Below are 21,852 nucleotides of genomic sequence, written 5' to 3' on the forward strand. Positions count from 1 at the left end.
TTGAATGCTCTATTTTGGTCGAATTGGTAGTTCATTGGGGCATCGCGCATTTTTTGGTAGTTCATGGGGGGAAAAAGTAATTACCCCTAAATTTTTCTAGGATATTTGGTTATCATTATTTTAGATCTAGTATGCTTAGAGCAGATCTGCTCTTTAACCATTTTTGTAGATGAGTTAGTGAAAAGTAAAAGTCAGAGATAGCACTTTATTGTAAGAATTTTGTTTGTATCTATGACTTTGTAACCTCATAGCATGTGGCTATGATTTTGCAAAGCTTTATGCTCGTGATCTTTGATCAAAGAAATACTCAAATCTTTCGTTTAAAAAGAAAAAAGAAAAAAGAGCAACATGTAGCTCTTTGAGCAACGTAAGTTATATAGACCGAACCACGTAAAATTCTTATTCTTATTTTATTAATTTTGCTTTTCATTTTATATTTCTATAGCATTATCTTTTCTTTTGGTTTGAAGCTCATTTCTGTCAGTAAGGTCTTTGGCCAGGAGTTGTCATCAAAGTTGTTATCTCTAAATTTGGCCATAGTCTGACATTATCCTCAAAATAATTCAAAAAATCCTGTACAACTACTGTAAGGGGCATCATTTTGATTAAAATTTTTTATTTGATTTTTTTTTTTTTGAACGGGGACTTTCATTCCATAAAAAGCCCGAAGACAAATACAACAGTCCGAAATCTACAACACAAGCTCGAAGGCCCAAGGTAGTGAATAGAGGTGAAAAATCCCTAAACACTAAGCCAAGGACAAACCTAGCTTAAAGAAGCTACCAAAGTAACAAGCTAAAATTACAAGAACAAAACATTTGGGCCCTCTCTTTACAATCAAGCCACCTAGATGCCTGAGTAATTTTTCAGTTCATTACAATAGTAAACTGAGAAAGAAAACAAGAATATACAATAAAAAACAAAAACAAAACACTGAGCTGGCAAGTGGAGGAACCACCTTGACACCGGCGGGTGTGCACCCGGGCCTCCCCTGCAGCAACCAGTCAACATTCCTTCTCGAAAACACCACCTCGCTGGCCGAAAAAGTGGTGCGTGGCCCTCACTCGCAAGCCACACCCTCGACGTGTGCAAGCCAAGCTCCAAGCGTGGAGGTTCGACACTGCTAGTGGTTGAGACGGCGGGATCAGAGGTTGACGGCGAATAAACTTTAGGGTGTCGTATCACAAGATCTTCAGCGTATCAACATATATCTAACTCAGAAAAAGGCCGGAAAACACAAACGAATGTCACTCCAATAAATGACTCAAAACGAAATGTATCTGTCAAAACAAAGAAAAACAACAACAAAAGGACAAATAAACAAACTCCATAGCTCCAACAGCTAGGAAGACAACATGCACCATCGGAAACTGGCCCGGGGAGCAAAAACTCCTCATTGGAACAAGCCAGGAGAAATAAAAAACCACCCTAACTCATGAAGAAACTAGAGGGAGAAGCACCGTCACACCTCCCTCCTCCGAAAAAACCAACTCTCAGAAGCTCCCTCTCTTTAGAAGAAGAAACGAGACTCTCTCTCTCTAGTTTTGATTTGATTTTTTAACTTTAGACAAGAGTGCAAGATTTGGTGATTACTTTAAAAGAAAATGACAAATGCGTTCGCGAAAAAGAAACGTGTTGTATTGCCAATCATTGCTTAAATTACATGTTTAAATTAATTTTTTTTTTTTTTTTGGGAAAGTACACATATTCCCTCAAATTACCATTCAATTGTCAATATCCTCCTAAGACCAACAAAAATACAAAGAATAACCCTAATTTTTTTTTTTTTTTGGAATAAGACAAAAATGAAATTATGGATTCGAAAAAAAAACTAAAAACTAAAAAACTAAAAAATAAATAAAAAATTTAAAAAATTATTTTTAAAAACAAAATTTAAAAATTTAAAGAAAAAAAATGAAAAAAGAACGATTTTTTTTTTAAAAAAAAAAAAAAAAAAAAAAAAAAACTGAAAATTAGAGAAAAAAGAAAAAAATAAATAAAACCAGTTTTTATTTATTTATTTATTTATTTTTGTATAACTTTTTGTTATTTTTTTTTTTAATTTTAATAATTTTATGTAGGGTATTTTTATCATTAGGGATAATAATAACATTTTTTAGTAATTTGAGTAAAGACATTGACACAATTAATACTAATTTAAAGGGACATTGACAATTGAATGATAGTTTGAAGAGGTGAGGATCCCAGGTGAGATTTTGAACTAGTCAGCCACTGGAGTGACAAAACACCTATTGAAATGGAGGCCATTGATGTTATAGTTCAACTTAAATTTTATAAATTTAATGACGTATTTATTATCAAGTCATTAAAAAGTTTCAATAATTGAGAATACTTTTAAATAAAGTGATATTATTATTATTATTATTATTATTATTTTGAACAGAATAAACCTTCTTCATTTAATCGAAAAGCCCCAGGGTAAGGACAATAACATGAGGTGCAAGACCCCCATACCCTAAGCCAGATAAATCTGACTTGTACAGCAACCCTAAACAATACATAATCATTACGGGACAAACAATAATCCCCTATTTACAATAAAGCACACTCAATAAATAAAAGAGGACAGATCTAGCACTTAAGCCAACAAATAGTCCAATAACATTTAAGCATCACAGAGGCAAACTGTAAACACACTAAAAAAAAAATAAACACCCTAAAACAGAAGCCAACATCGAGACCGGAGTTGGGTGGCACCGTCGCTGGAAACGGTGCGTGCAGACCGTGCGCCGCCACCGGAGACCTCATTTGCAGCAGAAAACTCGTCAAAAGACCTCGGAACCACCGAAAAACCCCCAACCGCACCCTGGAAGACAAGCCGTGACCCACACGCGCTGGTCCAAGGAGAGACTCCCCTGGCGCGTGCAGGTCGCGCACCTAGCGTGAAGAACCGCATGGCCGTGGCTGGAGGTTGCTGGGCCGAAAGAAACCGGTGACCACCGTGGAGAGGCGCGTCTTGAGAAAACCAGCCGAAATGAGCAGATTTGACTCAACAGAAAGAAAACCAAACAAAGAAAATCCGGTCAGAAACTTCGCTGGAAAACACACCAGAAAGTCGCTTCCCAACCCAAATCCCATGAAGCCTTCTGCCGAGGAATATCAACCACCATAAGATCTATCTAATTCGGGGGGAAACAAAAACTCCAAAACCCTAATGGCATGAGGACACAAAAACTCCACTAGCAATAGTCAAGGATGAGAAAAAACCATCCCCCACCATAAAAAGGCGAGGGAGGAAGCACCATTGGGGGAGGGAGGCGTGACCGGGAAAACAAACCTCTCAAGCGTTGCTCTCTCTAAGGCAAAAAATAATAATAATAATAATAAATAAAAATACAAAGTACAAAATTTGGATCATTATTTCAATTTCACTTTAAATGAAGAAATTCCTATTCATTATTGAGTTGCTATGTTTTTAAGATATTAAATGATCATTAATAACAAAATTGACAGGATCGGAATATATATATATTCCGATCCTGTCAAGAATAGGATCCTCTCCAATATTTGCAGTGAAATGCCATTTGGTTTACTCATAATAAGAACAAAAGATTTTTAATTTGTTTCGTTCATTTTTCAAATCTGTCAAGATTCTGTACGTCAAGAATAGGATCCTCTCCAATATTTGAAGTGAAATGCCATTTGGTTTACTCATAATAAGAACAAAAGATTTTTAATTTGTTTCGTTCATTTTTCAAATCTGTCAAGATTCTGTACGTGTGAAAAGATTAGTTGTCAAGGCAAACAGCTGGACTACTTTTCAAATCAAATATTGGCCAAGAAAATGAATCATTTCTATTTCACAATAAATGAAGAGGATTCGTATCCTTAATCTTGAGCATTAGATCGTACTTATAATTAAATGTTGTCTAATACTACAAAAAATTCTACAATTAGCCACGTGTCTACGGTAGCGATTACTGTAGCTACGCGGCCAACTAGCCACGTGTCTTTATGACAACGTAGCAGATTGAATATAAAAAACAAGTGGTCACGTGTAAAAAATCTACGCGGCCAATTGGCCGAGTGTATTTTGTACACACGTCCAATTGGCTGCATGTATTTTGTACACGCGTCCAATTAGCCGCGTGTATTTTTTACACGCGTCCAATTAGCCGCATGTATTTTGTACACGCGTCCAATTGGTCGCGTGTATTTTGTACTCGCGTCCAATTGGCTGTGTGTATTTAATACACGCGTCCAATTAGCCACATGTATTTTTTACACGTGTCCAATTGGCCGCGTGCATAAATAAACATGGCCAATTGTTTCTGATTTCCCCCTCTCTCTCTTTTTTTTTTTCCATTTCCCCACCCTTTATCTTTTCATTTCCGTCTCTCTCTCTCTTTTTCATTTCCCCACGCCTTCCATTTTTTTTTCTTCTTTCCCTTTTTTCTTACCCTTTCTTCATACAGTCACAGAGAGGGAAATGGCCAGAAGAGGGAGACCGAGAGAGCTGGAGAGAGAGATTCTGAGATAGATCTGGCGAATGACAACGAAGCTGGAGTCCGAAGGGTCACGGCCAGAGATGGAGGACATTCGGCCGACTCACACTCGTCGGCCGGTTATTGGTTTGATTTCTGTTCGGTTTTTCTTTTCCTTTTTCCCATGCTCGCCGTTCCTTCTTCTCCTTTTTTTTTTTTTTTTTTTCTTCACAGAGAGGGAGATGGAAGAGGGAGATCGATCGGAGATAGATCTGTGGTCAACGACGGAGATGGAGTCCGGAGGATCACAGTCGGAGTGGTAGAGATCCAGATCGACCGATTCTCAGAGATGGAGGAGATCCGGCTGACTCACGCTCGCCGGCCGGATTTTGAATATGATTTTGGGTTTTTCTTGTTTTGGTTAGATGATTCCGGCGAGTGGTTGAGTGGGCGACTAGTGTAATGGCTGGCGAATTGGTTTTTTTTATTTTTTTTTTTATTTTTTTTTTCTGGTTTTATTTCCGGCGACTAGATTGTTGTTGTTTTGGTGTATTGAATTTTTTCCCATTTTGGGTTTTTGTATTTTTGGTTTGATGGGTTCGAATCCGGCGATTGGATGATTGCCGGTCCCGGCCTGGATTTACGCCGGATTGGGAGAAGAAAAAAGATCGGCCTGGCCGGATGTACGCCGGATTGGGAGAAGAAAAAAGAAAAAACATAACAGAATTTCTATTCTGTTTTTGCTGTTTTCTTTTTTCTTTTTTTCTTTTTTTTTTAAAAAAAAAGAACAAAAATTTTAGTCATGTGGCTAGAATTGCCTATTTTTTCAGAAAAATGAAATTGCAGTTAGCCACTTAAGGTGGCACGTGGCTAAATGCTACATAGCTAAATAGCCGCATATATAAAGGGACACATGGCTAAAATTGCATTTAGTTACACCCGTATTCACTGCGTGTAACTCACGTAGCTAAATGCACTTGGCTAACAGTTAGCCATGTCTATGACTCTACACACGTGGCTAACTGCAAGTGACTAAAAACAAAGTTTTTTGTAGTGAATTATAACCATTAGATCAAACTCATTAGTAAGGATCACTTAATTATTTTAACCGTTAGATCTCATTTGATTTAATCCTGTAATTCAAATTATACATTAACAATAAAGTAAATCTAACCATTGGATCATATTGTAAGTATCATACCGATCCTGTCAAGAATAGGATCCTCTCCAATATTTGAAGTGAAATGACATTTGGTTTACTCATAATAAGAACAAAAGATTTTTAATTTGTTTCGTTCATTTTTCAAATCTGTCAAGATTCTGTACGTGTGGAAAGATTAGTTGTCAAGGCAAACAGCTGGACTACTTTTCAAATCAAATATTGGCCAAGAAAATGAATCATTTCTATTTCACAATAAATGAAGAGGATTCTTATCCTTAATCTTGAGCATTTGATCGTACTTATAATTAAATGTTGTTTAATTATAATCATTAGATCAAACTCATTAGTAAGGATCACTTAATTATTTTAACCGTTAGATCTCATTTGATTTAATCCTGTAATTCAAATTATACATTAACAATAAAGTAAGTCTAACCATTGGATCATATTGTAAGTATCTTGCAATCCATATCAAAATAGCTATTCAATCGCATGATCACAGCCTTCCAAACTAGCTATTCTTCCCCCATTTTTGGCGACCGAGCTCCTCCATTTTGGCCTTTCTCCCCCCTTTTTCAGCTCCAATCTGCAATTTTTGATTGTCTACACCGCTGGCCTACATTCCTCATTTTCGGCTAATTTTTTGGATTTTTTTTTTTTTTTTAATAGATATCTCTTCCCATACAGGAAAGGGACGGGCAGAGAACATCTAACCGTTCTTTGCCTATCGTTACTCGTTGATGTAATTGATGTTGTCAGACTTAAAAACTAGTCTCATCCTTCTATAAAGACAAGTCTCATCCTTGAAAATTTAAATCTATTAAAACTCTGTACTTTAGAGATAGTCGTGTACTCTACTCCATGAAATGGAATTGCATGCCTTCTTTAACAAGTATTTTCTTTTCTTTTCTTTTCTTTTAGTGATGGTTTAAACGAACAGTGCGTTTTCTATCAAAAGAAAAAAATGTCTTGAACCTGTGGCTCGTGAGTGCACGGACTAGTGGTGACTGGTTTTAAGTTAAAAAACCAGTGAAAAAATAATAGAATGTTGCGGTACTCGTGAAATTCAATTTTCTTAAAAAATATTTGTCCCTTAATAAGTTTTTGAAGGTGAACAATTAGAACTTTTTAGAAAGAAAAAAAAACATTTTAAAAGTAAAAAAACTTTTTGGGACGTGAGGAGGGACATTTGAGCCCTCTCGACCTCCCTCCTTTATATATACACACATAAAAGGTGATTGTAATTGTCACATCAATATTGTGGAATAAAAAATATAATTTTAACTTTATTTTTCTTTCTTAAAATAGCTAATTAACATGTAAAATCACTTAAAATATATCAAAATGAAATGATTTCAATTCAACTTTTTTAGTTTGTTATTACCCAAATAGATCTCTTCATTAGTAGCCCTCAATTTGAAAAACAAAAAAACACATGCTTGAAAACTTGATCCAAATAATCACGTAATTTGCCACCATACACTTGTATATATAAGCTAGGGGAAGCCAAATCATCTTCATTATTCTGTGCTTAACTTTGAGTTGATTAGCTAATTCGATCGAATATGGCACTTAAGGGTAAGTTGGAGACTGAAATAGAAATAAAGGCCGATGCTCAGAAGTTCTACGAAACCTTTAAGCAGCAATCCCACCAAGTTCCCAACGCCACTGACCATATACAGGCAGTTGCGGTGCATGAAGGTGATTGGGAGACACATGGCTCTGTCAAGATCTGGCAATATACTGTGGGTAAGCACTTAACAGTTTACACCACCCTTCTAACTTTGACCTCACTCATGAATTCCCCCACTTCGTTTTCTTTAATTTTATACATTGAGAGCCTCTCGAAAAATAGAGCTTTTATCATTTTCAAGTTTCTCTAAAAATACAGTTTTGTCAAAAGTGATTTTTATGTTTTTGATGGAAATCAGGATGCTATCCCTTAAATCATGGTGTTCTGCTCTATTCCTTAAATCATGGATTGACAGGGAATTTTCCTTATCTGTTTCCTAGTTTGTTGAAGCTGCTGATTGACAGACGATTTTTATTACTGTTGTTATTTCTTTCCTAGTTTGTTTTGCTATTTCCTGTTTGCTATTTGTTTCCTAGTTTGCTTCCTAGATTGTAGTTCTTTGGTTCTATATTTATAATGGAAAGAAGGAGAACCAAGGCCATAGACTTTTTTGACATTTTTATGAGATTTGGAGAGATTCTAATTGCAGAGAGATTCTATGGTTTTTCTTTGTTTTTTTCCCTTGGCTATCAACGTGAGGTTAACCCAGGAAGCTTTGCACCATTTTGGTATTAGAGCAACCTTGCGATTGTTTCCTATTAACAATCGTGAGATCCGATCTTCCTATCAACAATCCTTTCTCAAGCACGGACCATTCCATGCCTGCAACCCGTAGCGGTAATTCCTACAACATGTCGAACCATCAAATCTCAAACGACCCAACCCCTAAACAACCCAATATACAGTAGTAAATCACTCAAATCACAACTGTTTTGGAGCAGCTCAATCATCAAATGGATGTCATGAATGAGCTGAAAGACAAACTAGTTTACTAACTAGTTAGCTTTCTATCTCTCTTTCACTCTCTCTTACTTTTATTACTAAAAAATATATGACTTAGAGAAGAGTAGAGAAAATAGAAAAGAGTAGAAAAATTCTTCTTTATTTCACTTATATTCAAAATATCTTACAAAAAACCATATATATGCGCATACAACAACAAGCGACCAAAGCCATCTTGGATTCTTCCTCTTTATTACAATAAATTAATAACAATAACTCTTCTAAATTAAGGCTTCGGTTTAAGAAAACTTAAGACATCAATTTTAATAAACCAAATGCCATTATTCATTAAAAGCTCTTAACTTCTTTATTAAATAATTCTCTTACGTTTTTTGATTTGTTGAACTTCCAACATGAGTGTCGAGCTCGGGATGTCCTTAATTTATGTTCTTGTGAAATTGAATCTAAAGTCCTTAATTGTTTCCTTGTGAAAACCATAGAGGGGAATGCCGAGGTTTTCAAAGAGAAGGTTGAATTTGATGATGCAAGCAGGACAGTAACTCTTGTTGGTGTTGAAGGAGATGTGATGAAGAGTTACAAGACCTTTAAAGTCATCTATAAGGCTACTCCCAAGGCTGATGGCGGCTTGGCGCGCGCGACAGTGACTAATACTATTGAATATGAGAAACTGAGAGCTGATGTTCCTGCACCAAATAAGTACTTCACTATGATGGTTAACATCGCTAAGGATGTTGATGCCCATCTTGTCAAGGCATAATAAAAAGGATGCTGCCTAGCTTGATCATCTACTCCTATTATATGTATAATCATAAAAGCCAGTTTGTGGATTAGTGTTTCGTCGTGTGTATTAAATAAGTGAAGACCGAAGAGCATGTTGTGTTATTGCTCGTTATGTCTTCAAATTAATTTGTGTAATCAGTTTTTAAGGTGTCTAAAACTATGAAGAAATTTCTTATGATTTTTATGGATATATATGAAATTAGCATATATACATTCAGCATAACTGTTCTTGATTAATTAATTTTGCTGCTATTTTTTGTTTCGTGGATAAACATCACATGTAAGCTAGAATCTTTAGAATATATTATGGAGTTCAAGATTAATCTAAGCTATAGTTGAAGACTATCACTTAGTTACAGTTGAAGACTAGCTACAGTTCAAGTCTATCACCTAGTTACGGTTAAAGACTATGATCATTAGTCGTAGTTGAAGTCTATTTGTATTATTCTCATCTACCCTAATTCTCATATAAATAGGAGACTTTTATAGTGTAAATATTACCAAAGAAATAAGAGAAAAATGTAGCAATTTAGGATTTATTCAGTGGACATAGGTGATAGGGATAAGATTAGGGTTAGATAGGTTTAATAGAGTTTGAATGAAAATTCAACTTATTAAGATTAGATTATTTAATATTAGGATTAGAGCTTATTTGAATTTGAATATTCGAACTTTAAGTATTCTCACTTTAGGTATTATTTACTTGTATTTCTATTTAAAGACCATTTGGTCCTTAATGAGAAGGCAGATAATGAATTATATTGTGGTGTTCTTCTACCTTAAGTGGATAAATTGTGATCTCTCCTACCTGAAAGGAGCTATCAAATCCTATCATCTCTCCATTTCATTTTTACATGTCATCCCTGTTTTTTATACATCCATCACAAATCACGCATCAATAGGTCATAGACCGAACCACTTAATTTTTTGTATCTGTATTTGTTTCGCTTTATATTTATTAGTCCATTGCATTATCTTTTCTTTCAAGAATAACCTACTTTCCAATAAAACTACGTAAGGGTACTAAATGCTCAAATTTTCTAGATGAAGGTCGATGTAGATGAGAATGGTTAAATACCTTTTAGGCTGGCCAGCCACCTCCATTAACTTAAAGTATCCACCCGTTTTGGATACTTTCAAGTTATCCCACATTCTAGCATTAGGTTAGTTAAAAGATTCTAGCCTTAGCAAACAATGTGAGAAGCATATTTGCTTTCTAGTTGAGGCGATTCCAACGTACAAGGGATGAAATGTTTGAGACAATAAAAAAAGTGAAGGCAAAAAGAAAAAAGAAAAAGGAAAAAGTACACTCCAGCTCCAGGACAAATATTTTAACATGCATGCAATGGAGGATATTGCATCTTGAACACAGTTTTCCATTCATCTCCAAGTCTATCCTGATTTGGTAATATCCGCTCTTGTAGTAAATTTGCATGAAGAAGACCTAAGATCCCGATAGTTGATCCAGCATGTCATTCAAATCGGGTATCTAAACTCAGTACTTTATTGTTATCCGGTAGATAGCTCAACTCTACAATCAATGCACATACGCCACGAACCATCATTTTTCAGAATTAGGAAAGTAGGAATTGCACACGGACTCATACTCTCTCGGATGTAGCCTCTCTCCAGCAATTCTGTTACTTAGCATTGCAACTCTTTAGACTCCTTTGGACTAAGGCGATAAAGCTTGTTTGTTTGGCAAGCTTGACCTTGGCATAAAGTCAATGTGGTGCTGTATATCTCACATAGGCAGCAAGTAGGTCCTCCGAATTAGGTCATCAAACTATGGCAGCACCTGATGTAACTCTATTAGCACATCACCATATCCTTATGCTCCTTCACACGGCATCAGGGCGTACACCATACCTCCTTCTCCTTCTTCTTGCAGCTGGAACAATATTGACAAGAGATTGATACCCTTTTTGGGAATTGGTAGAAGAATGGCTCCTCTCTGAGGTGCTAACACCACCTTCTTCCTCTTGATGCTGAAGGTATAGGTATTCTTTCACCTATCATGGACAACACTCCGATCATACTGTCAATGCATATGTAATAATAAACGACATGCATCCATAGACACAGCCAGAACAATCCTTTTTTTTGTCTCAATTTTCAATATTTTTTGGGTGATGCCGCCCTGCTGTTTACACCATCAATCGGATCCCTTCACCCACTACTCATAATAAGTCTCCTTATGAAATGATTTTTTGCAGTTCTCTTGATTCTGAATCCCTTAAGTTGTGCACAACTTATTGTGCAAGTATCAGCCCCCATTTATTCATTTATCTCTCTGTTGACTTGTTTCTTGACCCATTAACCTAGATGTAGGGATGACGAATTCTCTTGACGTTTCCACAATAGCCGTCTCTAATGAATTTGACCTGCTTCCTGATTCTCCATTGCCCTTCCTAAGACTAACCTTTTTGTTCCTCGTCAATCTACTTGAGTAAGAGAACTCCCTATTCACCTTTATGATTATTGTCGTTATTCTGCCTTTGCTACTTTACATGAACCTCACTGATCAGTTTTGACAGAAATTTATGTTGGAGGAACTTGATGCCCTCACAAAAACCAACACTTAAGACTTAGTTGATTTACCTCTTGTTAGAAAAGTTGTGGGTGCAAGTGGATCTATAAATTAAACTAAAACCAACTCAGATTGTTCAATTGAGCGATATAAGGCACATCTTATGGCAAAGGGGTTCTACTAAGAGTACGACATTGATTATGAGACCTTTGCACCAGTGACTCCGCTTATCTCCATTTGATCTCTTGTTGCAGTTACCTCTGTGCGTCCGTCATTGGACCTTTTTCAGTAGGGCATGAAAAATGCTTTTGCTAATGGTGATCTTACTGATCGAAGTACTTTAAATGCTGCCTCGTCCCGGGTATACTCATCCTCCACACAAAGTCTAAAGGAACCTTTATCTCCTTGGTAGTTTCTCAAAAGCTCTTGAATCTTTCTCCCACTGATAAATGTCCTTTGTTGTTTACGAGCAATATCACCAAGACTAACTCAAAGACGGTTCACCACTACCTTAACTATACACTTGTATTATAGTATAGGAGATGGGCAGAGACGGAACTGGGGGGTGGCCGGTAGGGGCCATGCCCCCCCACCCCATTTCAGTTAAAAAAAATGGTTTTTAATTTGTTGTTCGTTTCGTTTTTATATAACGTTCATAAATGGGCCAAAAATGGAAACTAGCTGGCAGGTTGTAATAAAAATGAAGATTATATATATTCTTGAGTTTACTATATATGATGCTGGTAGCCTGGTACTACAAACGTATGTAGTGCAACAAAAGTTTTATTTGGCCCAATCATATCTCTTATTAAATTATATGTAGTTTTATTAAGAGAATTAAGGTTAATTAATCTTACGTGTCAAGTTAATTAGGGACCAAATTTGGTATATGTTGGACCGGTGGCCTTAATAAGATCTCATGTTGGTATATATAATCTTAATTTAAGCTACCAGTTAGAAATTTTAGCCAATTTTTGTTGTTAAAGAGTGGAAGAGTAAACTTTTTAGAACTTATCTATGTCGATTGATTCTTTGTGAAACGGTCTATTATTTATGGATAAATAAAAATGAATTACAGTATGGGTGCAGGCTGAAAACAGATAAGCAAATTTCTCAGCATATTTTTTTGGAGATTCGTTCTTGAGTGCTGGAAACTTAGGAATATAAAGATTTTTTTTGAAAAAAAAATCTTGAGAATATTAATCTTTGCAGGAGTTGAATCTTAATGAAGAAATTTTGGGTTAATAGGCGGTTCAACCACACCATGAAAATCACCACTCTACCATATTGTGACTGATATTACCTTGAATGAAAGGAAATATTGGTTTGTGTTGTAAATGATGTAATGTAAAATTGAGAAGAAAGCTAGAAAAAAGAGAGAAGAAAGGTACTATTGTAGAAAAGATGCGTTTTTTTTTTTTTTTTTCAAACACAGAGACTCAATAAGGCGTTAAAAACTTGAAGATAAAGAGATACCAAATCCATATATTTTGTATTTATACTTTGACTACATATTTTAATTTTTTTTTTTTTTTCCCCCTCCCAACCAAATGCTTGGCTCCGTACCTCGGATGGGGCAAAAGTCTTTCAACGGGGAAGGATTAGGAACCTTATGGAGTAAGGCTATGACAATAGATCGAGTTTTCCTCTCCAAGCAATTTACCGGAGTCAAAAAGAGATTTAACTGCAGCAATTACATTCAGACCCAGTACCATATGTCATATATATCATTTTAAAGAAACAGGCACTAAAAATGTCCCGACCTAGAGCTTTGTTCTTCTTTCTGGTAAATAAGATTTATCTGATCTTTTCCTCACCCTCGTCAACTCACCATATATACTAAAAGGGGGAGATTCTTGTAGGAAGAGCCCCCACAAGAACCTCCATATCTAGGACTATACATATTTGAGCTCCTAATAAATCTCTAAAAATAACTCACAATAGCCTTGCTGACTTCACCTCTTGATCTTCAATTTTGGTACCGCCGTCTTCCTTGCAAAAGGAAGCTACCTTGCAAATGGAAGCTAATTTGCTTCTAACAGGCAAACTCCACTCTAAAAAAGAACTAGGTGTACGTTTTTATCGCTTGAATTCAACTTTTATCTTTTGGGCCAAGTGTTAGTTACTCTTTAAATTATATTGGGGAAGACAATCACAGAGACCATATATTCTTAACGGTTACTTTCAATAAATGTAGTTGATAATTCTACAAATGTAGCATGTTCGGGGTCTTTTTCTTGGACCAATTGTTATTTTTTACATTATTATTATTTATATTTATCTTTGATGAATCGCATTTAGAGCATGATGTCAATTCCATGCATACACATGCATTACTGCAAGCCAATTTCATACATGAAGCAAGAATATATTAAGCACGAGTTTCATTTCGTTCAGGTTATATATTGTAGCTAGCTAGCAGTAACTGAGCTCCATAATTTGAATATTTTGTCGTCACAGTGTGACATTATCTCTTCCATGATCCACACGCATATTCTAGGTAGCCTGAATTATTAGTTGAGGGGATATTTTCTAACGTAATATGACATGCAGGTCGATTTTCACAAAACCAGCCAACGCATGCATGCTAGATTGCTAACTCGATCGCTCGATCGTACTGATAATAAAGCTTTTGTGATAATATTGGTGCCACGTACATATTTGACTGCAAATTTTCATTTCTTTGTTCAAACCTCAACCTACAGTTGGGTTTGAGGGAGCGTGTTGAAACAGATCTGTTAGGTAAGAAGGAAACACATCATCTACCACTTGAATATAATTATAAACCCAAAACGTAAATACCAGTTGTAACCTACATGTACATAAAAGGAAGGGTGTTGACAGATAGATGATGGGGTGTTGTGATTATTACATGAGTAATCTGTGGCGGAGCCATGAATCTGTTTTTGTAGGGCCAGAATTAAAATAATAAAATATAATGATAAATAATTTTTTGTGTTCTTTTTATAAATTATATTAAAAATATAATATATAAGAGTATGGTAATTACAATTTAAAATATAAATTAATTATAACATAATATATGTATCACAAAAAATGTATCTATCAAACTAATTCAAAAATATATGCCAAAGTGATATATTAGTTAACATGTAGGCACTAATACAAAAAAAAAAAAAAAAAAACAAACAAACAAACAAACAAAAAAAATACAAAATACAAGGTGTCTAAAATTGTATCGTACGCGCCCTTAAAGAAAAAAAAAAAATCATCAAGTATCAAATCTGAATTGAAGCTTTCAAAAATTTCTCTTTCAATGTAGACTTTTCACACTAAACAACTAATGGCCTAATGACACATACTCTAATAATATTCTACTAAAATTATTAGCATATTCCAATAGCTAATAATCTAACAAATCAAAATACAAAGTATTAATAAAAAGAACAAACAATAACAAATAACGTACCTGAGAGTGGCAAAAATTCTATTGAAACTTGTCACTTGGCCAGTTGGCCAACTTTCAAAGTATAAAAAAAACCTTATAAAAAAAGAAAAAATAAAAAAAAATAAAAAAAAGAGACAATGTCGTTCTTATCAGAATAATAATAATAAAAAAAACTATAATAAAAAAGAAGAGTCAATAAAATTAATTGTAATCACATTGATGTTAAAACAATAAATAAATAAACTGAATTTGACTATGGAAGTTTGAACAAAATAAAAGTTATAATTTATTAAGTAATAAAGATGAAAGATCTTTGCAAATTGCAATGACCGTAAGTAATAAAGAAAAGCAAAACAACGAAAATTAACTTAAAAAAATAAAGAAAAAAATTGTGGTTGTGGCCCACGTTGACAAGTCACGTTGCAACTTGCAATGACTGAAATTCTGAAAAGTATCTTTTAAAAAAATAAAAATAAATAAATATTCTAAAAAGCAAAACAAAGATGACTTGTCAACCACAGATTTTCATCTTTATCCTAAAAACTGAAAAGCAAATGAAGAAAGAAAACAACTTAACAACGTTGAAAAGAAATAAAAAAAAAAAAAAAATAGAAAGCTTACGGTGCAAGAGATTGCCGAGGAAGAGGCGGAGATGCTGGAGGCCAAAGAACAAGATTAGTGTTTTTTAAAAAAGATTTGTGTTCTTGGCTTCTGATGGTTGCTTTTTCTATGCAGGAGTTCTAAAGTTTCCCAAGATAGAGAGATAAATGTATTTTTTTTTTTTTCACAAAATTGTTCCGTTCCTCTTCCTAAGCATTTAATGGTTGTCGTTGTTGTTTTTTTTTATAAAATTTTCTTCGACGATTAGTTTTTTCATGTAATTTTTTTTTCATCTATTATCAGCAAGAGGTGGGCATCAACATCAGCATTTTTTTTCTTCTTCTTTTTAATGTAATTTTTTTTTTTTTTTTTCAGATATCTGTAAAAAAAATTCTTCAAACATTTAGTGGGGGCGGGCGCCCCTGCCCATCCCCCTTTGTCTCCGCCACTGTGAGTAATAAACTTGTAATTGTGATGCATAAATACTGTAAGTATTATAAATATTTATAAGATAATGCTCCTCATATCAAATAATGGAGTACTCAGCAATTCAATGCGGTGTTTTTAATTAGCTTTGTCAGCTACTACACAGGAATTGGCGGGAACGTTAAAAGATAAAATAATGTTAGAAGTTAGAATTATGCTTCTTCATTTTTTTTTTTTTTAAAAAGATTTGTTTTTTAAAATTACTATTTGATTTGAGATAGACTATTATTAAATTTTAATTTAATAATAATTTTAAAAATTATATCAATTTTAATAATGCTCCGTTTGTTTCGGCGTAAAATGATTTTTGGAAAATGATTTCGGCATTTTCTGGTGTTTGGTAGGAGCGAAAATAATTGTTAACTGTAAATATTTTCTAGAAAAATGACTTTCCTAAAATCATTTTACGACGAAAACCATTTTACGTTGAAACAAACGGGGCATAAAGACCTAATTGTTTATTTCTCTTCCACCTTGAGCGCAATACACATGAACAAATTAAGCTTTTGATAGTAACATTATTTATAATTCAAACTAACGGTTCTCTTTTTGGGAAAGCAATTGAACTAAAGACCTATCTTAATTAGGGTTTCAATTGTTTCAACATAAAGTATCTATATTTTTCGGTGTCTGGATTGAATGGTTTAACCCATTTAACAAAAACTTAATTGTATTTAGCTTGACCCTCAATTATGACAAAAACGTTAGTCAATGCTCCTTAATTAAGGCCCCAATTATCTTAAAAAAAAATTAATATTATAACAAAAAAGTTAGTCAGTGATCTTTAATTAAGGGCTCAATCATTGTAAAAAAAAAATACAAAGAATCGAATTTCAAGATATTAAGGAGGAAAATACATTAATTGTACCCTTAAAACAGTTACTAAAAATTTGTCCATTAAAATAATTTTTAGAATGAAATAAATTTAATTCTACATAAAAAGAATAATGTGTAGCTCAACACAAAATATGACATGTTGAAATTAAATGTCGCCTAACAAAAATGAATTTTGCAAGTGATTCGGAAAAAATTTAAGTGATTCGGAAAAAATTTAAATATTTAAATATAAAAAAAGCCCCACCTAAATTTGTTGTCTTAGACCTCAAAATCTATTGTATCGGCCTTGACTATAATGTCCTGATTAATTAATAGCCACATGGTGAAAAATATATAGATTTTTCACGTAACTACTACTTATATGCACAGTGAAAAATATCAAGTAATAATTTTTTTTATTTTTTATTTTTAAAAAGAGCACAAATTCACCTAAACTCATAATGTACCAAACCATCAAATTAAGGGTCCGTTTGAATTTTTAATTTTATAAAATGTAATTTAAAAATAACGATTTTCAAATATACGATTTGAAAACATGACTTTAAAAAATACGGTTAAGTGGTTGGCAAAATCGCAGTTTAATGGTTAAAACTATGCATTTTCAAAAAAACACATGATTGCCTTGTGATTTGAAAAAATTGAATTTATGTGTTTTTAAATTGTAATTTTTTAAAATGTAATTCCTAACAATTCATTTTCTGGCATTTGATTTAAAATTTTAATTTTTGTCTACAGAATCGCAATATCAAAGGCATTGTAAACTCTACATTATATATATATATATATATATATATATATATATATATATAATTGGATATATTTGACAAATGTTTGTATAGAACAGAGTAGTAAATTGTTAATTTTGAAATTAGTAAAGAGTAATGATGTGATATAAAGTAAAAAGAATTTAAATAGAGAAGTGAAAAAAAAGTTTTGTATCGTACTTAATTTTTTTATTTGAATAGTAATAAAAAAATTTATTAATGTGATATAAAAAATTAAAATTTTTTTTAATATAATTTGTTATTAAAAAATATTAAAAAAAAAATGAGAAAAATAATAAAAATAATGGCAGAGCACTTATCGTGTTCTGGGATGTTCTTTTATGATTGGATTGTGATACATGCATTGTACAATCCTCCCAATATATTTTGAAGTTGTGTATTTATTATAATTCTCTATCATTTATCCCTGTCTCTTGCCTTTCACGCTTCCCATTTCCCCAAGCAAATTGAATGTCTTGTCGCGATTGCTGGTGTCAATCTCCAATCTACAATTGCGCGCTGGTGCCGGACATTTTAAACAGCCACAAATATATTGAATAGGAAAAAAAAAAAAAAAACAACAGCCACAAAATATATATATATTGTAGATCGAATAATTGCTCTTGCCGACACTTTCAAACATGCACGTGCTATTATTAGCCATTATTCCAGTCCGACATCAAATGCTTTATTACTAACACGTGGGATATCCCAATCACGTCTTTTCTTCAGATTGGAAGGGCCCCCTACCATAAATATGATGAGATAGAAAATACTTGGACGATGTTTTTCTTCTCTTTTTTTTTTTTTTCTTTTTTTTTTTAATTATTATTTTTATAAATAAAATGGACTATTATTTCTAATTAAGTAAGACTAAAAACTTGATATCACTATTCACTTGCCACATTGCTATTGCTTGCCTATGGGAATTGGCGGTTACATGAAGATATTTTTATTTTTGTTTTCTCTTCTAAAAAGATATTTACAAAAAACTTAAATACAAAACATTTCTAAAAACATAAAAATAATTTTTATCTTTATATCACATTATACATTTTTTTTTTAAGAAAAAAACAAAAAAAAAATGCATCTTAAATATATATATTAATAATTTAAAACACAACATTTTTTTAAAACACTTTTCAAAGACAAAAAACCACAAATACTTTTAAATAAGAACTATAAAAATATATTTCTCATATTTATATCAAATTAAAATACTTTTTAATTTATTTTTCTTTTTAAAAAAATACATTTGAAAACCTATATCAAACTTATCTTTTGGTTTTTATCTTCAAGCCTTAACTTAAGTCTTAAAGCATTCGCATTGGGTTAGTCAAAAACTTTTTTTTTATTTTTTATTTTGATATGTTCACATAAAAGAGGGAGGGGAAATTTGAACTAGAAATTTCCGCTTCATGAGGCATAGTCCCTAACCGATTGAGCTACCTCTTAAGAACAAGTTAATTAAAAAACTTAAAATAGCATTTTAACTATGAAAAATGCTAGGACATCTATTGTCGTCGTTCTTGAGTCCTGTGCTAACCTGGCACTCTTTTTTCTTTCTCTTCAAACCGGTTTTCTCTTTTTTCCTTTTTTCTCTTTCTTAAAAAAGAAATGTCAAGTCAATATAGAATGACCCAAAAACATCTATTGTCGTCGTCCTTGAGTCCTGTGCTAACCTGGCACTCTTTTCTCTTTCTCTTCAAACTGGTTCTCTCTTTTTTTCTTTTTTCTCTTTCTTAAAAAAGGAGTGTCAAGTTAATATAGAATGACCCAAAAAAGACCACGTCCAGTAAATACTCTATCATTTCTCTTTAACAATTTTAGCAAGTCTTGTAACAAAAATTTGACAAAAAAGAGTCACTTGGCTGAGAAAATAGCTAGTTGCTTAGCAATGTATATCAACAATAGATAAAAATAATAAAATAATAATAAAAAAGAAAAAAAAAAAAAAACAACTTTCTCCTTCTCTATCTCCTGTGTGAAACTCTTTGGACTCTTCTTCTCTATCTCTCATGTGAAACTCTTTGGACTCTCCTAATGTACAGGAATGGGGGCATCAGCATCAGCATTTTTTTTTTCTTCTTTTTAATGTTTTTTCATGTAATTATTTTTTTCTTCTATTATCAGCAGGGAGTGGGCATCAGCATCAGCATTTTTTTTTCTTCTTTTTAATTTTTTTTTTTTTTTTCAAATATCCGTTAAAAAAAAATTTCTTCAAACATTTAGTGGCGCCTGTCCCTTTTGTCTCCGCCACTCTGAGTAATACACTTGTAATTGTGATGCATAAATACTGTAAGTATTATAAATATATATAAGATATCAAATATGGGAGTACTCAGCAATTCAATGCAGTGTTTTAATTAGCTTTATCACCTACTACACGGGAATTGGCGGGAACGTTAAAAGATAAAATAATGCTAGAAGTAAGATTTATGCTTTTTTTTTATTTATTTTTTAATAAAATATATTGATTTGTTTTTTTAAAATTACTATTTAATTTAAAATAAATTATTATTAAATTTTGATTTAATAATAATTTTAAAAATCATATCAATTTTGAAACAATACATGCAAAAAAAGACATTGATCATCCTTTTAATATTACTCTGAAGGATTTCATATATGTATTTATCATTCTTTTGCATTTGTTGTGCGTTGGGGGAGGGGCAGAGGATTTGTTCTTTCCTCAGTTAATTATTTATTTATTTTTTCTTTTATAGGTGAGTGACATTATTATACAAGCTAGCTTGCCGACAAGTTTACGTACGTATGGTGTTATTTCCCTCAGGTGTTGATCGTCCATTGTCACATCAGGGGAATAGAGTCTCATCACACAAAAGTAGAATAGTATCAAAGAACAAAAAAACAATTAAATAGACTCGTTGATGAAAACGTTAAACCTAATTTGATTAACCGTAAGCCAAGCTCAATATTAAATTATAAAATAATACAACACTTAAAAGTTAATTAAAACATAAAGTAAATACTAATAAGGTAAAAAATTAATAAGACTAAAGACCTAATTGTTTATTTCTCTTCCACCTTGAGCGCAATACACATGAACAAATTAAGCTTTTGATAGTAACATTATTTATAATTCAAACTAACGGTTCTCTTTTTGGGAAACCAATTGAACTAAAGACCTATCTTAATTAAGGTTTCGATTGTTTCAGCGTAAAATATTTATATTTTTTTCGGTGTTTGGATTGAATAGTTTAATCTGTTTAACAAAAAAATTAGTTGTATTTAACTTGACCCTTAACGGGTTGGCGAGTCAAATAGGTTGACCTGAACTCAACCTGCCAAACCAAATTGCAAACCCTACTGGTAAGCCATTAAATGAATGATTTTCTTCCACAAGAAGCGTCATTGCCTAAAGGCAAAGAAGCACTATAATCAGGGCTGGCTCATAAGTTAGGCAAATTAAGCAATCGCCGAAGGCCCAATTATGACAAAAAAGTTATTCAATGCTCTTTAATTAAGGCCCCAAACACTGGGACCCACCCCATGTAAGGGGGTGTTGTGCCCATGTTGTGCACTTGAAGTGCAAATAACGAGCCCCAAAAATAATATTATAACAAAAAAGTTAGTCAGTGCTCCTTAATTAAGGGCTCAATTACTGAAAAAAATAAATACAAAGAATTGAATTTCAAGATATTAAGGAGGAAAATTTATTAATTGTACCCCTAAAATAGTTACTAAACTCATAATTTTACATTAACTTAAAACGAAGACTAAGTTGTCCATTAAAATAATTTTTAGAATAAAGTAAATTAAATTCCAAATAAAAAGAATAATGTGTAGCTCAACACAAAATATGACATGTTGAAAATAAACGTCGCCTAACAAAAATGAATTTTGCAAGTCATTCAGAAAAGAAATTAAATATTTAAATATAAAAAAGGTCCAACCTAAATTTGTTGTCTTAGACCTCAAAATTTATTATGCCGGCCTTGGCCGTAATGTCCCAATTAATTAGGGTAATTACTTTTTTCCCCCATGAACTACCAACTTTTGTGCAAAGCCCTCACAAACTACCAACTTGACCAAAATAGATAATTGAACTACCGAATGCAACAATTTTCCCCCATTCCGTCAGTTAGAGGATTAAAACAAACGGTCAACAGGTCACATGACCGTCACGTGCCGTTTTACATGGGGGCATGTTGGAGAAGAAACTCTCTCCAAGTTTTATATCATTTTTTTCCCTTTCTCGCGCTTCTACACTTTCTTTCTTCGCGCCTTCTTCCTTTCTGTTTCTCTCTCACTCTTTCTAGTGATTTTGAGAAGAAATCCA

General features: G+C 33.1%; 1 protein-coding gene and 1 long non-coding RNA gene across 2 annotated transcripts; both read left to right on the forward strand.

Annotated features, from left to right (window-relative positions):
* Positions 1–4,319: 4,319 nt before the first annotated feature.
* Positions 4,320–5,051, forward strand: LOC133863061 (uncharacterized). The gene is made up of 2 exons (XR_009899364.1): positions 4,320–4,592; positions 4,680–5,051. It is a non-coding gene; the product is annotated as an uncharacterized LOC133863061 (long non-coding RNA).
* Positions 5,052–7,086: 2,035 nt separating this feature from the next.
* Positions 7,087–9,146, forward strand: LOC133876861 (MLP-like protein 328). Its single transcript, XM_062315102.1, has 2 exons — positions 7,087–7,356; positions 8,623–9,146. Exons 1-2 carry the CDS (start codon positions 7,173–7,175, stop codon positions 8,898–8,900), a joined length of 462 nt encoding a protein of 153 aa, XP_062171086.1. The 5' UTR covers positions 7,087–7,172; the 3' UTR covers positions 8,901–9,146.
* Positions 9,147–21,852: the final 12,706 nt, after the last annotated feature.

This window comes from Alnus glutinosa, chromosome 1 (assembly GCF_958979055.1).
Source record: "Alnus glutinosa chromosome 1, dhAlnGlut1.1, whole genome shotgun sequence".
Lineage (NCBI taxonomy): Eukaryota > Viridiplantae > Streptophyta > Magnoliopsida > Fagales > Betulaceae > Alnus > Alnus glutinosa.